The following is a 17,222-nucleotide window of genomic DNA, read 5'->3' as shown; positions in this document are numbered from 1 at the left end:
TCATTAGGGAATGCTTTTTACAAATTTGTGATGCTGTCTCCGAAAAAATAAATCCCATGCACCTTTAGCAACCAAATGTCAGTTTAATATCAACTCTGAGTGGCAATTTCCACTTAGGAAATCAAATCTGTTTTGCAATTTGTTTTACTATATTTACCATTTAGGACAGTAAAATGGGTCTGTGAAAAGTATTTTCTTCTAAAGAACTTATGATTGTCATTTAATTTATCTACCTATATTTTAGGTGGATGCCAATGTGAGTATTCAGATTTTTCAGCTTTTGTCATTCAACATGTATCTGGAATTGCACCAGATTAAGCTGCTTTCCATATAAACCAACAGCAAACACAAGTTCTAATGATACAGGCTTTACAAATCATTAGGAATTGAATAGTACTATGCAAAATGGACACTGCAAAGCAACTTTCTGGAACTATCCAGGACAGACATTTGCTGGAGAGCAGGCAGAGCAATCTCGCAGAAGCATTATCACTTACAAAGCAAACTTACCTTGCATTAATGAGGTACTGTGCTAAGCTGATGTTTGCAGGGGATCCTGTGATTGTAACTTGTCGTTCTGCGGAGCCTTCTGTGGCATTAGCAATCTTGATCTGCGCTCCTGACATCTGCCTGATTTCATTTATCTTACTGCCTTGTCTGCCAATAATGCAGCCTATTAACTGGAGCGGGACAAAGACTGAGATTAGTGCCACAGACACAAGCAAAAACCACTTAACTGCAAGTTGTAGTATTGATAAAAACATGGTTATGAAAGACTCAGTATCAAAACAAAAGATTTTTGCTGTGCTGTTTGGAAGGAATGACTAGTGCAGTCTATTGGCTCTATGGTCATACGTCTCTAAATCAAGTTTCGCTGCTACGTGGTTATCGACTCAATATCAGATTATTTAGCTGTCTTCTGTGGCAGAAAATGTGCCGTGGTGCTGATGAGTGCAAAACACAGCCCAGCCTGACTTGCCAGCGGCAGCAGCAAGCCCAGAACAGCAGCTGGCAGCCAGGCTGAGCATCCAAAGCTGTCGCTGCATGGCTTTGCACCGTTCCGGTGCATCTGCTAGTCCTAGACCTCCCTGGGCACCCGTGGGCCTCGCTTGGCCAGGTACTGCACTATTAAAGTCAGTGGGATTTACAGCTCTGTAACTGCAGGCAGAAGCAGGCGTAGGAAGAAACTGAAATTTGTCTGCGTTCCTTTAGAGAAACTTACCAAAACTCATGTTTCCTGGATAAAACCGAGCCTGAAGCCAGCAGCTGAGGCTGAGATGTTTTGGCTTCTGTAAGGGTGAGGAGGGGGGACTTTTGTTTCGTGTTAAGGAAGGATGGGTGCTGAGAAGCTCAGCAATGGCCAGAATGGGTAGAAAATGGAAACTTTGCTCTACAGGTCTGTCGACACTGGGAGCCAGTTGCCAGTTTGGTAGAAGGATGTGCCAAGATGATGCAGAGACTGCCTTCCCCTCCCACCCTTCCCGCTGCTTCAGGCCCTGACGTGTTACCCTTTCTGGTACTGTAGTACTTGGAGTATCTTGCCAGAAGCAGGTCCACATTGTCCAGACATTTTATCAGAAGAAGACCACCCCCACCCCCCCCAACATAATCCTTGCTTCATGCTCAGGGATAAGCAGAAAGCCAAAGCAGGTAGCCGGGTAGCCGAAACAGAGACCAAGCACAAGAGGAGCACCCATGAGGGGGGAAAAAATGGGGTTTCAGGAAATGCACCCAGGATTTCCCATCCTGTTCAAACAGGAGGGCCTCGATGAGTTCCCTGTCCTTATCCCAAGGTCTTAGTGTGTGAGTGCACGTGCCAGAGCAGAGGACCTGTGTGCGCTTCACCGGGAAGCCTCTAGCCGCTCTCCGCGCGCACACGAACGCGCCTGTATACGCTAGCTGTTAGCAGCACAGGGATCCCTAAGCTTCCTATGCCTCAGTCTCACCGGCCTCCACAGTGCGCAGGTAGTGAAGGTGAAGCAGGAGAGGAGAGCTCCCAGGGCACAGGCGGTAGCGCCAGAGCCAGCCAGAGGTGGGGTTTGGTTTTTATCGGAGTATGCCATCAGTGTGAGGCAAGCGAAGGCAGTCCTACCAGAGCATCATTGTACAGCAAAGCTGGCAGCACTAGATCCACGCTTATCTGTTAAAACCTGGTGATGGACTTCCATAATTTTGTTCCCGTGAATCATTTGCATGCCATACTGTAGCTATAATTTACCCAAATCTGGTCAGAAGCGTTCACTGCTGCAGAAGCAGAATGGAGCACAGAACGGGGAAAAAACTTGGGTCGTCTTTACTTGACTGCTAGCCAGAGTTGTTCCCCCAGGTACTGGAGTGGCTTGAAATGCCAACAAGAGTGGAAGGTGTCAGTATTTCCTTCTGCCACAACCAGCATCTAATCGTTTTTGCAATGATGATCTTGAAGCGACTGGTCAAGAATCCGTCTGTTGCTACTGATGATCTGATGAAGCAGTGACCAGGATTTAGGCTCTGTGAAGCAGCTGTTATGGTGCCCGTCATGTCTTCATGATACTTCTCACTTGATGCGCAGATCTGAATACGCTTCTGGTTGCTTTAATAATTATGTCCTAAGTGTCAACAGGAAAATGTAGACTGCACATATTCCCTCGGTCTGTCTGAAGCAGAAGGGTGGAAATCTGATAAAACTACTTGGTGTAAAAAACATGCAAAAATATGCAAAACCATATTATTTAGAAGAATTTCAAGCAGTCCAGTTTACAAGCGTGGTTGTCATTGTGGCATTCAAAGCAGAGGAACTGCGTGGGACCGCTGGTTCTTCAGGCACGTTGTGACACATGGTCTTACATGCCTGCTTCACCAGCTCTGAGACGGCACTTGCCGGGCCACTCAGGAGGCTGCCACGTGTATGTGTTAGGGGTCCTCCCATGAGGCTTACAACCCAGGTGGGTCAGCAGAAAGAATTTGCGGTCTCCTAGCTGACTTTGAGTTAGGTAGCGAGGATTCAGTCCAGACTGGTCAAGGATATTGGTGATGCAAGCATCCGGAAGAGAGGTTCAGTAACCTTCGGGCTGAAGCTCTCCAAAGTCATCCTTTGTTGCTGTGACAGTGGGCTGCTTGAACATGCTCTGCAAGCTGTGCCACGACCCGCAGCTCACGCAGAATACACTTCTCCATTTGCCGCGCAGGAAGGGCAGTAGTGCTGGGGTGCTTGGGCTCTCTCTGGGGTGCCTTTCCCATTACGTATTACTTACGCTGAAATTTGTGCCATATCTGAATGCTCAAGAGCTGATGGGTTCTGGAAGAAGTTCAAGGGACTGGTTTTCATCTACAAAGCTTTGATCAATCAGGCCAAGGACATTTGGTTTTACATAAAAACACCTGCCCTGCCTTGCTTGGAGATGAAGCCATGTCAAATTACATCGAAACACTTATCTCTTCAAGACTGACCTTTCTAACGCCATCAGCTGCCCCCTGTCATCTGTAGCTGGCCATTTCACATGACTTGGCAGGCTGTGTGTAATTCAGTCCCACAAAAGCCCCTCACCGCAAAAGCAAGCTTCCCCAGACTTTTCAAGCTGCTACCTTGCAGGCAATGCCGCCTGTTTCACAGACATGGATTCACTGCTTTTCCAAGCCCAGTAGATGAAGCTAGGGAATGGGGAGGACAGTAAACATATAGCTCTTTTCAAGGACTCTAGGTACTGCATTATTTTTGATGCTCACCTGCTCGCTCAGCATACAGTGAGCCTTACTCTCACGGAATAAATCAAGAGGAAATTCTCCAGAAAATAAATGATAAAGCTGGCCCATGCGAGAGAGAAGCCAAACCTACTGTAGACTATACCAAGCCTAGTATGCACTACAGTATAATACATATACTATATATATATATGTATAATATACACAAATGTACATACAAACACACACATACAATATGTGCATGTATATGCATATATATTTTAACTCTCTCAAGACTTGAGCGGAACAGCTCAGAGCAGATGTGCACCTAGCCCAGCAGCCTGTCGCTGGCTGTGGCAGTACCACATGCTTACAAAAAAAAGGATAAAAACAGTGTGAGGTATAAAACAAAGTTTCCACTGGTATCCTAAATTCCCACCTCAGGCTTACAGACTACCTGAGCAGCAGCTGGCGTCTCTGCCTTTATTCTCAGTAGTCCATATGTCTGACAATTTCTTTTTGAATCCTTTTCTCCTTCTGCTGCCCAAGAGGGGCATAGCAGTGACCTGCAGAGCTTGCTCGTGTGTTGTGGGCAAGCATCACCATGTGTCCATACACCTCAAAATTTCAGCTGACATCCTCTCCTTCTTGGACTGTGGGCACCAGGGAAAAACTGTTCCCTTTTCTCTTTCTCTACACCACTTCTGATCTGTCTTCCCCTACCTCAGTGTACCTCATTTCTACTCATGCCAAAAAACCCCCAGAGAAACCAACCTTAAAACATGGATTCTGCTTTTTTGCCTTTTTCTAGTTGTACTCTGTCCTTCAGGAAAGTTCTGCTGGTATCAGTGTAAACAGGACTGAACCAGGAGTCTGGACTTTTAAAGGGTGGGACTGGAAGGTCTACTGTGATTCCTCCCACCCCAAACTCTTAATCCTGATAGTTTCTCCTGATATGCTATGCCATCTCTGGTTCAGGTGCCTCTCTTTAATTTTTTTTTTTCTTCCCCATAATGCTAAATATAAATGCTAAATATCTATATATTTTTCCCATAATGCCAAAGTCACTGACAGAACCTGATAATAACAGCTTTCTGCTGGGTGTTTCCTATAGGTTTGTTCCTCTGTGTCCGTCACCCTGCATTACTTCTGTGCAGCACTGGGACCAATCAATCAGACTTTTAGTTTTTGGTTTATTATCCAAATCCAATGCTGCAGAGTATTGCTTTTCACAGGTAGTGGCATGGAGCTCACTTTCTTTTTAAATACTGGTAAAAAAAAATCAGATTTCTTTCTTATAATGAATGTAGTGCTGGTAAAAAGAGCCGAGGAAGTAGCCTCTGCAACTTGATATCTGCTGTCTGGAGCAGAGGGGTTGACCATACCTGCCCACAGGTACACGTGGCTCCCCTTGGTTCCCTGCTGCCATCCCAGAGCAAGTCTGTTGGCTTTGGCAAAGCCTCTGCATTAGTTGAGCAAGCAGGTGCTCATCATGAAGGAGACTCTTCAATCGCTTTTCATAAAGATACAGGCTTTCTTAGTTCCAGGTTTGGGTTGGGTTTGGTTTTTTTTTTTTTTAGTTGGATATGCTGAGGCAGAGTACTCTGTAGGGAGAAATAATCTCCTGAGGTATGATTACAGTTCTTTACAGACTTACTGCAGGGCCTGGAAAGAGATGCTTAAATACTCTGTGCCTCTTAAAAAACAATAATAATAATATCCAACTTCACTTTCCTTGCCAGGATAATGCAAAATATGGGCTATAATAATTTCACAGGCTTTTCAAGAAGACATATGGAAAACATGTTCAGAAATGAGCCTTCTTATTACTTGTTTTGTAACCCAAATGACTCTGCAGATTTATGTGCATTTCAATTTATTGACGGCCCAACACCAGTTCCCATCCTGTTCCCAAAAGTGAGCAGTAGGCGGTTCTGGGGGGAGAATTACTTTTAATGATAAATAGTGCCTTGTCCCACAAATGGTCTCACTTTGCTTCTGATGGATATTAAGTCTGCAAAATCTTTCTGCTGACTCTTGAGCTCATCTGGACAGGTCTATTTGAGGAATCAAATGCCATTTTCTTAGATTAAGGGGAGACAAAAATCAGGCCATGTGCAAACATATAAAAAATGATTAAAATTACCTTTTTTTTGATAAAACATCCCCTTAAACATTGCTAATTGACAGAATCTGGTTAATTCTGTGTTTTTGCTCTGGGCATTATTTCTCCATTATGTGGGAGGCTCTCAGCAGTGAGGTAAATTTATTGAGTTTGAATCCACAGGTCCCTTGCCTTCAGTAGAAGTGCTTTGACTTACACTGCTGCAGGACGTTTCCCAGCACGTCTTGTGTGGATTATTAATTCTTCACCTAACCATTGCTTTTAAACCTTCTCGTACAACTGGAAAGTTTCTGAGCCGGGGGTGGACTTAGCCAGCAGCTTAGTTTTATAAGAACATAGCAGTTGTCCTCAGGACTTCTCTGGAAGAGGGCTGTAGGGAGGGTGAGGTCCACTTTTCCTGTAACGTGTAGGTGGTAGGTGGCCTTGCTGGAAGTCACAGGTAGGGTTGGACACTGCCCTTATGTTCTCCGTAAAGGCTTGTGCCGATTCTCCCCCCCCCAGGTGATGGACTGGGGATCTGCAAAGATGAGAGCTCAGCCCCCCCAGTGAACGATGGTGGAAGAGGCAGTGCCACGCAGACCTCCTTGGAGCATCACGTGGAGCCAACGCTGGATTTCACCGTGGGCTTCTCCGAGAGCGGTTTGCACATGTGGGTCCCCCTCCATCGTTTGCAGGGAAGTACTTCTGGCTCCATGGAAAAATAAAGGCGGTTTTTCAGTATGCCATTTTCCAACTTGGATGGATTGACATTTCTGTTTCTCTGGAGTATTGATCAGATTTATAACTTTCTCAAAATGTTCTTGGCGCTTTCTGAGGGGGGGAAGTCGTTTCCCTGTTACTTGCCTCTGCCTGCCTCTCCCACATATGTGCAAAATATGCATAATTTTTAATGAGACAGGTTTTTTTTTACTATTGATTTGTTAATTTACTCTCAATAAGCATTTTGGGTGATTGGATCATCAAATCTTAAGACATCCGTTAACTGTGCCCGATCAGCTACATCCAGGCATACCATCCCTTCCGTTCCCTTAAGGACCTGCCACTGTTAATGCCACTTTATTCTGGGCTTTATGTGAAACACACTTAAATTGTGTAACTTAGGCAGCAGTGGAAGGCCAGACAAGATCCCAGCAAGGAAAGAAAGGCAACCAAATGCCCCTTTTGATGAGGAAAAGGAGATACTAGATAAGGATCAAAGTGACTTCTGAGAGGGACCTGGAGAAATGTCCTGTCTGTTCTCTTTTTGGAGATATCCAGAAGTTATGAGAAAACCTAGAAAGGCAAATCTTCTGAATTCATTATTTGGAGAGGAAGCCTCGGGCTTTTAGCATGTGGAAAATAACTTTCCCTAAAATGCATTTCCTTGTTCTCCGGTACCTCTTTGTCGTTGAGCAATAGGTTAGTTGCAATTATCAGCATACTGTATGAAGAAAGCAGCATGATGTTGTTACAGGAATTAATAACAGAAAAAAAAAATTCTGTCACTGCCTTAATGCCAGAGGGAGTGAGGAAAATTTATTTTAATATGAAGCTATGCAAATTGTAAATGGCTATTAATATCTACTTTCTGTAGACTAGGCTAAAGTCTGAGCTCCTTATTCTCTTTATATCTGATTTTGCTCCGTAAGATCCTTACTGAGGCTTTGGCTTTATGTACTTATCATTATCTTGGTTTTAAAAAAATAAGTGTAGCACATGTAGATATACACTGACTTCTCTGGTAGCTGCAGAGCATGTGGATAGTTGCAAGTCTCATGTTCTTCTCGCGTGTGCTGGGCTTCTGCGCACGTAAGCACATAGGGTGAGAGAGCCGGGGCACCCGTGCAGCACTGGGGCTCCCTGGAGCTGGGGCAGGCAGGGCACTGGCCACGTGCAGCCTCGGGGCTTCACCACAGCCCCGGGCCAAGGCCTGCACCTTCCTGCACCTTCAACCGGATAAATAATCGCTGTGCCACACCGACTGCCTCTTTATCAACACCGGGACTGGGAGATGCTTATCGGGAAGGTGAAGTCAAGTTACCCAGCATGTGACTGACAGGGCACACACGAAACACGGGTGCTGGCACCTCCTCACCTGTCTCTCTCTCTGCCCCATGTCCCTCCGTCTCCCTCAGCTCCTCATTTTCAGCATGGGGCTGCCCAGAGAGCAGCCTTGCTGCAGCGGTGATGGGGCCGTGGGACACCGGTATGCACGGTTATGCTGGGAGACCCCAGGGACGGTACCCTCTTGCTGCGGCAGCCCCAGGACAGCCTGGCAGGGCACTGCTGACAGCCTGGGTGTCCTGGTTTCAGCTGGGATAGAGTTAATTTTCTTTATAGTGGCTGGTATGGGGCTATGTTTTGGATTTGTGCTGAAGACAGTGTTGATAACACAGAGATGTTTTAGTTGTTGCTGCACTAGTCAAGGACTCTTCAGCTTCCCGTGCTCTGCCAGGTGCACAAGAAGCTGGGAGGGGACACAGCCAGGATAGTTGATCCAAACTGGCCAAAGGGCTATTCCATACCATATGATGTCATGCTCAGCATATACAGCTGGGGAAGAAGAAGGAAGGGGGGGACATTTGGAGTGATGGCGTTTGTCTTCCCAAGTAACCGTTACGCGTGATGGAGCCCTGCTTTCCTGGGGATGGCTGAACACCTGCCTGCCCATGGGAAGGAATGAATGAATTCCTTGTTTTGCTTGCGTGCGTGCTTGGCTTTTGCTTTCCCTATTAAACTGTCTTTATCTCAGCCCACGAGTTTTCTCACTTTTACTCTTCCAATTCTCTCCCCCATCCCACCAGGGGGAAGTGAGCGAGCGGCTGTGTGGGGCTTGGTTGTCAACTGGGGCTAAACCACGACAGCGGGGCACAGGCAGAGCGAATGCCTCAGGGAGACGCACGGGGAAACTGTTTTTCCCCCTGCAAAGTTCCCAAGCAGCCCCTGATGCCCGGTGGGACATGAAAGCCTTTCCTCCCCGCTGGGCTGGCACTGCAGCACTGGGTGCACACACACACGCACGCACGCACGCACCATCAGCACATGTGGGCAGCACTGGTGCCTTTTGGTCCTCTAATGCACACCTTGACACCACGCGAACATCAGAACTCCCTTTCAGCACCTGTAGAGCCCCTCCAGGCTGTTTCTAAGCCTAACACCATTTTGGCCTTTGTTTTGCTCCTTTGGCAACAAGAGCAAGACACGCACTGCGTAGCCAGAAAAATCTTCTGTTAGAAACAATGCATGGATGTGTGTTTGCTTTTCAGAGGATAGTGCTGAGCCAGGGCATTTAATACCTCTTGGACGAGAAACTGATGGGTTTTTTTTTATTTTCTAATGCACTACAGGACACAAGGCCGTCTTTCTCCCTCTCTTTCTCCACTATGAACCCTGAAAGAAGTTAAGTCAGAAGAGTGACCTTGGATTTATACCACTGATGGCAAAGAGCAACATCTGCCTGAAAGTGAGATTAAAAAACTTGCACTGTAAGGATAAATAGGGTGCTCCCATAAAATTCTCAACATACAATAAATTGGGTTGTAAAGCAGGTACTGATAAATCAGCAGGGCCTCTTTTAAGTAACAGAAAGCTTATGAATCACAGCACTCACATCTTCGCTTCTTTGTTATTCTGTATTTTTTTCTTACTGTAAATCATTGCCACTGAGTTTAATAGGGCTTACACAATATTGTAAGTATCTCTTAAGTAATATAATTGCTATTTGTGATCCCACTCATGCTTGAAAGCTTTTTTTACTGGAGGGGAAATCTTCCATTTTTTAAGTGACTCATTTGTAATGAAAACTGAACACCTCCCCACCCCTGTTTGCACTGAAAGTGAATAAAACGGGAAGGCATTTTTATATGACATGCAGCGTATCAGTTGGGCATTTTGAGTAGCTGTTTTAAGATTCAGCACCGTATTGCTCATGGAGACTGGGTCTGTCGATCACAGCCAGTCCAGAGTTGCTGGAGCAGGAGTGTTTTTAGCCCTTGTTTTTCAAATAAACCCTTACGTTGCACCTTTACATAACTGAAGTAGCTTTTTTGCTCAGGAAAAATGCCGTCTTCGGTAAGCGCGGGGTGCGGCGGAGACTGGCACGGCACAAGCCGCTGCCATGCAAGCTCTCCACCCCGTGGCACAGAGGACTCCAGCCCAACGCAGGCACACGGGGCTGCACATTTTTCCGCTCCTTTTAGCCCTTCTGCTGAGAGCGCCCGTGCTAGTGCCACCGGAGAGGTGAATTTTGATAACTCATCTGAGACCACTGTAAGCAGCAGGCGCCCAGGCTGTAACGAAGCCGGTGAAGCACCACGGCACTGGCGCCGTCGTGCAACTAAACCAGCATCGCTGGAGACCTGACGTGGGAGGGGACACTCACTTCTGCTGCTTCTGTCCAGCATGTCACAACCCCCTAATACCCCCTCCCCGACAGACTAAATGATGTACAGTTTATTCTGGGGACTAGTGTTTACAAATCAGCCAAAGATGAGAGGTTTCCCCTCCAGTGGCAGAGGAGCGAGAGAAGAGAAAGTGATACGGACTATTGGTCCACTTACATCATTGGGAATAGTAAGTTCATGGGAACTGGTTGGAGTAGTGGCATCCAGTCCTATTCAGGGGACAGAGGGAAAATGTTATGCCAGTTGTTTGCAAGAAGGGCGAGACACAACAAATGATATTTTAAAGAAGGAAACATACAGAAAGAAGGGGGGAAAAAAAAAAAAAGAGAGGAGCAAAGAAAAATAGAGAACTGCTAGCAAAACGGAAAAGAAAGCAAGAGATGCCAAACTTAGAGGGCTGGACTAATTTTAAATGAGTCTTATTTTAATTAACCTTTAACCCACCAAAGCAACAAATGTCACATGAGATTCCACAGGGTCATAAAAAGCTTCTAGAAAATGAAGGGTTTCCCCTAAAAATAGTCTCTGAAGTTTGTCCTAAACACATCAGTTGAGAAATTAATGGATGACTGAAATTTGACCTGGCTACCAGGAGTTCTAGAATACGGAAAATGAAAGTGGAAGTCAAATGAACAATTAGCAGAACAAAATACATAGATATGAAAAAGAAATTAATACATTAAAATAAGGATGAGGAAATTAACCTAGGAAAATTTGGAAATTGTGCGTGGGATTAGTTGCTGAAAAAATGTTGGGAAGGGTAATTTTTGAAGGGAAATGTACAAAATACTCTAAGCTGCATACATTTGTTTGTAAATTGGGTGGACAAAAGGAAAATGCTCAGGAAAAACGGAATTACTGCTCTAACACACAGTAACATTACAGACACATACATCTCACAAATATAACCAGGAAAAGATTAAGGAGCAGCATGTTAATGACAAGAATAAGGAAAATATAAAGCTAGGAAAAGCAATTTAGTATTACTTGTAGATATTTTATCAGATACATCATGAAGAAACAAAAGTATATTTTGGATGTCTTGTCTCTCTCTCTCTCTCCTTTTCTCTTTTTTTTGGTGTTTATTATTACTATTATTATCTGTAAACACATGCCAAAAATACTCATTTCCAACTAGAAAAGGTGGAAAAGAAATACTTACAAAAAAGTGACTCACCTACGTTTTACTTATGTTTACATTCAATTAAGAGTTGCGTATGCTTTTTTACATTGAATATAAAACAATCAGGTTGCTCACAGAATCTGATGTATGTGATAAAATGTTATTTGCCATACAAAGCATGTACCAGTACACGTGTACTTCTGTTTTGTGAAGTTTTAGATGCCAAGCATGTATGTAGTGAAGTACAGTAAAAATGATTTATTGCAGGGTTAACGGACTTCTCTCTCTTGAATCAAGAATTCAGCTTCAGCTTTAATAAGTATGGACCAAATTTGCAGTCCTTAATTGACCTAAATTTCCATTACATTTTGTAGCTATATCTGCATATCTAGTAGGAAGAGAGGCATTTTTCCCAGCAGTGATGATTACAGATGCTCTTAAGACATTTGGCTTTACAAGGAATTCGAGTTTCAGTGTGCTGCAATTTCTTTAATCAGTATTTCTGTACCACGATCACGTACTGTTTTCCTATGTTTGCTTCTTTCAGAACCATGTTACCAAACTGGAAATTTGACAAGATGCACGCCCAAGTACTTCACTCGGGACCAACTGGTACATACTGTATGGTCCATAATAACTTTACAAGGACTGAACAAAAGCAACTCAGGGCTTTTAGCCAATGGCACAAATGAAGCGGCTTTGATTAAATAAATGTAACAAATAAAGCATGTTTTAGTAATGATGAAAGGAACAGTAACAGAGGCACGGGGAGGGGAAGAACAGAGATTAATGTGTAAAGACAGAAGGATCGCTGGTCATTGACCACATTTATTATTAAAATGATGTAATGACCACGGGAAACAAAGCTGTTAAGAAGAAGGACATCCCCAGGGGGTCATGGGTACGTACCAGGGAAACCAGGGGTGGTCTGCCCAAGGGGAGTAAAGGGGGGATGCTGCATAGCCAACTGGTGAAGCTTGGTCAACTGCAGGGCAGGATGGGAAATTAGAACTAACCAATCAAATGGAATTATTTCAGAGCAGAGAAACCATCTTACATGTTCTAAAACTGGATTAATTAAAATTATATTGGAAAAAAAAAAGTTTAATCATTCATTCTAATCTACTGTAGAGAAAAAAAAACAACCCAAACTGGTTATAAATGACATCCCTACTGTTATTACATGTAATGGCTATTGTTAATATTAACTAATTACTGTAGAATTACATATTAGAAGAACTCAAATATATCACATGCAAAGAAAGACCAAGATAACTGTCATTTGTTCCTGGGCCATTGTACTTTCTAGCAATTATTACAAAAGGTAGGAGATGCAGCTGAGCTAACACGTGGCTCTACAGTGTGTTGTTCAGGAACGGTGTCCTTAGGCCGTGTCTTTATTGCTAACTGTAGAAAGCAAATGTTGCCCAGAACAAATAAGAGGGAGAGGAAGAAAAAGGGAGTAATTTACATGCGCGGGACTCACGTCTGGATGAGGGATGGCATACTGCCCCTGAATCGTGAACGCCTGGAAACAACAAGCACAGTTAAGACACAGGTCAGTCAGGTGGGACAAGCAGTGTTCCTGTTTTCATCAGAAAAGCTCCTTCTGGCTCCCCAGGCGAGTGCCACCCGCTCAATGGCTGCCACCCGCTTTGCTCAATGGCTGAGCAAAGCTTAATTGTCTTGTGCTGCTTGATAATGCTTGGCATGGGACAGGAAGATCGTAGTCGGGCTGCCCACGCGCCCCTTGCAAGCAGGGGATGCCAGCTGCCACTGCTCGAGCTCTGGTGACCCTGGTCCTCAGGACCCCTCTTCAGCCCAGCTCCGTCTGCTGGGAGCAGAGCTGGCATCACCACGGGGGCTGAGGAGCATGGGTGGTGGCCCCTTCCCCTCCCTGCCGCCCCGTCCACCCAGTGCCACTGGTGCACACGGGGAGCTGCTGATGCTGGGGCAGCAAGGATGGCACAGACCCGCCCGGGGGATGTCCTGCCCTGACATCCAGCTCCTGATTGCCGTGTGCAGCTCTGAGCCACCTCTTCTGGCTACTGATGGCCACAGATGCTAAATGCCAGCAAACGTGTGCCCTGCTGCACTCCACGGGCCTCGTGCCCCAGGCTGCCGTGCCAGCGGGTGTGTGAGCACGGGCACGGGGGCCAGCGCGCCAGTTTGGAGCATGGTGGAGACCCCCAGCGTGGGGGTCTTATCTTCCACAAGAAGCCAAATATCCCCCCTCCAAATCCAGCCTCTCTGCACCACAAGGGCAGCGCAAGGGGTATAGTTTCTGGCGTCACTCCTGGCAGCACTGCGGTGAGGTGGGGGAGGCAAAAAAAGCACGTGAGCGAGGAGGGATACTGTGGCATGTCTGGCACTAGTTAGCACGGCCCTTCGTCTCTCCTGCTGGTGCTGTGTAACTCTCTGTAATGGCCTACAAAGAAAAAACTATAGAGAGTTTATAATTTTCTATTATATCCTGTAGGGCTTTTCTGAATGCAACGGCATGTCAGAAAAATTTTAATGTGCTCGTGCTTCGGTAGGCAGGAAAGCAGAAAGACAAATTATAATGTATAAATATTTGTAGTGGGAGAATTATAAACAGGAACAGAACTGATTAGCTTAGTTTGCAAAATGCTTATTTGACAAAAGGCCTCTTAGAAAGTAATGAATCCTCTGCAAATGATAAAACAATTCATTTAATGGAGTTCGGATATTAAAACCTTTAATGCCCCAACTGCTTAATGCACATTGCTGCAGCAGAATTTCCCTTCTGGAGAAGAAACATTTCATTTAGTTTTTAAATTAGTTACAAAGCAAGGCCACAATCCGGCAAACATTATGCACATGAGCACTTTTCAGGCAGAAGTGTGTGTGACTGGGCTCAATGGGATGCTCGTGGGCATACATACTCACGTGCATCTACAGGGGATGGCCATTACAAATGGTTTATAAGTGACAAGAAAAGGTTCCAGTTCACCAAAACAGGGGATTGCTGCTGTCTGTGGCTCTTAAGCAAGCACATATTCAAGCAAGCAAAGCATGTGTTTAGGTGTTTTACCAAATGAGGACAACCTTAAGGGGATGTTATGCTGCTTTGCTGAGTGGGGACTTTGTGCATAACCAAGCACAGGAGCAGCCTCAGGGAGGTTGTAGCTGGAAATGGTGCTGGGCGAGGGCTTAGGTCCATGAGCAAACAACGGGTTTGGAAACCACGCTTTGGTCTCTGAACCTCTGTGCTGGGTCACAAGTGTCCTTTCTAATCTTGGCTTTACTTCAAACCCAGCTGAGAGAACATCTTTTACACGAGTGCTTCCCAAGCAGTAGTCTGCAAACCAGCAAGAAACCACCGCAAAAAAAATCACCAGCAAACCTCATAGAAGTCACCCCTTTCCTTATCACTCCGCTCCCTCATATTTCCGTGTATACATATGAGGAAGCAAACAAACTGGAGAAACAAAAAAAATAATGAACATTCAGAGCTCAGACTAGCTTCTACTTGGTTGTCAATGAAAACCATCAAAGCAGCATGGACATAGCAGTATGGACAGCATGGATGGGTCTTGAATTTTCTTTCCCAGTAAAAAAAAACCCAAACTTTTCATTTCTTAGGCTCCCAAAAGGTCATTTGATTGATTTAGGTTGAGAAAAAACTGTCTGACTGCTTTATCCCTTGGCAGAGGAACTGTGCCCTTCTGTGGCTGAGGCATACTAAGTACAAGCCTGGTAGAGGCTACTGAGACATCTGTACTGTAACGTTTCGCTAAGGACATGAGCTATGGGTCTCCTTCCATCAAAGTCAAGGGCAACTTTCCTACTGACGTACTGACATTAGTAACAGCAGGAATGACCTGGTCTACAAATCTTCCTCAATTTAAGCCATACCCATCTAAACAGCAATGTAGCACAGTGGGTAGAAATTTCCAATTTGTTTCCATCAGGCAGGAGTGCTGAATTTATTTTTTTTTTTTAACCACTGCATATGCTAAATATTGGTAAGGGGCAGAGCAGGGCAGGACAATGTTCAGCTTCCTTTTAGTTCCATCATGCAATATAGTATCGAAGAAGCACAAGAGAATTAAAAGCAATACTTAAAGCAGAAGAACTCCAACTTGTCAAGGAAAACTAGAAATTTGATTTTGCTAGTGGTGCTTGATATGCAAGCATTAAAGAAACCAAAACCTTTCAAGATAGCCATGATGTAATTTAGAATGGAAAAATAACTTCCGATAGCATAGCCAAAAGGTTGGATGGAATTAACACTGCTGATAAAATTCTATTTTCAGTATTCATTTCCACTTATGAAACCTGGTTAAAGTGTCTTTCCATACTGACGCCCAAACACCCTAAGCATTTTCTTAAACGGTCTGCTTAGTCAGAGCACACAGACATTCAAAGCACACAGAAAGTGTTTGTCTCTTACACTCTTTCTCACATCAACAAGATTGCATTAGAAAAGTGAGAACACTTTTTTAACTGATAAAACTGAAGATGACAAGAGCTATTAGACCTTAAAATAGGACACTTTCAATTATTTATACAAACTGCTCAGAGCACTCTAGCAAAAAGTTTCAATACTTTTGAGTAATCATATACAGAGGCAGTCTTTGAAGACAGTGGCAATTACCATACTGGTAACACAGGCTGCTGCATATATACACACACATTTCTTAAAGGAAAGCACTGCAGTGTAAACATATATGTAGAATAAATTATTCTGAACTTTCAATTATAGACCAATTTCTGGCAAATTATTTTAAATTTCAATTCAACTTTGGTCACTAAGGAAGCAGATTTCTTATTATGAAGACAACTAAGAGTGGCAGGCTTGAACACCAGGAACTGAAAGCTACTAACATCCAGATTATGAAAATCTGGATATACAGCACAACGTATCATTACAGACTAGCAGGTAAAACTCTGAGACAAAAATTCAGAGAAAGCTCATTACAAGGGCCTGTCAGAAGCAATGGCTCTTTGATATATGCTTGAGATGTGCAGGACCTTCCTTACAAACTGGCAGATTGTGGTGGCATGGGTTGCCATACCACCAATATCAGCAGTACCTTGTGCCCTCTGCCCCACCAGGAACCCCGTGTCTGGCTTCTCATATGACCTCCAAACTGCCAACTGGGGTGAGACATGATCTGTAGGGCTGCTGGTACAGCAGCCCACACACCACCCCACCTCAGGGTGATGACCTGGGCTGGGCTAAGGGGACTGGGGGTGGGACCTGCCTGCAGATGTTCCACCATGAAGGTGAGTGGCTCTTCTCACTGGGTAACTGCTTAAAAAGGGGCCTTGCCGTCATCCTGGGGAAAAGATTTGGCTGGGCAGGGATGCCTTACTGCCAGAAAGGCTTCAGATACATGAATCCCAAGTAGAGAGATGGCTGCCTTCCTCTAGGCCAGATTTAGGAGATCAATTTCCCCTTGAGTTGGGCTGGGCTTGCAGCATCTCACTCCTCCACCTTTGCACATATCTGGGCAGTGCTGCTCTTAGGCTGTTGGCTATATGGGTCCCCTTGTGAGCCTCTTATGGTGTTTTTAGGGTACTTATCAGCTGCATTCATTGGTGGCTCATCCGTTACTAAAACTGCATTCCCCCTGCAATGGATGATAGCAGAGCAAATTCCCACCATGTCTCAGTGGCACGTTGCAGACCCATTTCAGAGCATTATCAAAAGACAGGGAACAGACACATTGCATATGGGGTTTTAAAGGCAGATGAGAACCCTGACTGATATAGCTTAAGGTGAAGGGGGAATCATCAAAACTTCACTATATAAAAAAGAAACAGGAACGCTGTGCTTGTGTTGTCAATCAACCATTGCACGTCATGGTTGGGAAGGTCTATGCTTGCATGTATGACCTCAGAACCCCATTGTTACTTGGTCCTGAGGGACTAAAAGCAGCAGAAATTATGTGTGTATAGATTT

At 44.8% G+C, this 17,222-nt stretch overlaps 1 protein-coding gene across 3 annotated transcripts in view; it reads right to left on the bottom strand.

The window, feature by feature from the left end:
• The window catches only part of LOC142405940 (poly(rC)-binding protein 3-like), a 558,846-nt gene that overhangs the window by 18,902 nt on the left and 522,722 nt on the right, over window positions 1–17,222 (bottom strand). For all 3 annotated transcript variants that reach the window (XM_075494153.1, XM_075494154.1, XM_075494155.1), the window contains 4 exons: window positions 12,777–12,818; window positions 12,200–12,275; window positions 10,324–10,376; window positions 511–680 (listed from right to left, as the gene is read on the bottom strand). In XM_075494153.1, coding sequence (XP_075350268.1) covers window positions 511–680; window positions 10,324–10,376; window positions 12,200–12,275; window positions 12,777–12,818 — 341 coding nt within the window. The remainder of the gene's footprint in view (window positions 1–510; window positions 681–10,323; window positions 10,377–12,199; window positions 12,276–12,776; window positions 12,819–17,222) is intronic.

Source organism: Mycteria americana, chromosome 2 (assembly GCF_035582795.1).
Source record: "Mycteria americana isolate JAX WOST 10 ecotype Jacksonville Zoo and Gardens chromosome 2, USCA_MyAme_1.0, whole genome shotgun sequence".
Classification (NCBI taxonomy): Eukaryota; Metazoa; Chordata; class Aves; order Ciconiiformes; family Ciconiidae; genus Mycteria; species Mycteria americana.
The sequence above is the reverse complement of the archived record's forward strand: the minus strand, read 5'-3'. Positions and strand labels throughout refer to the sequence as shown.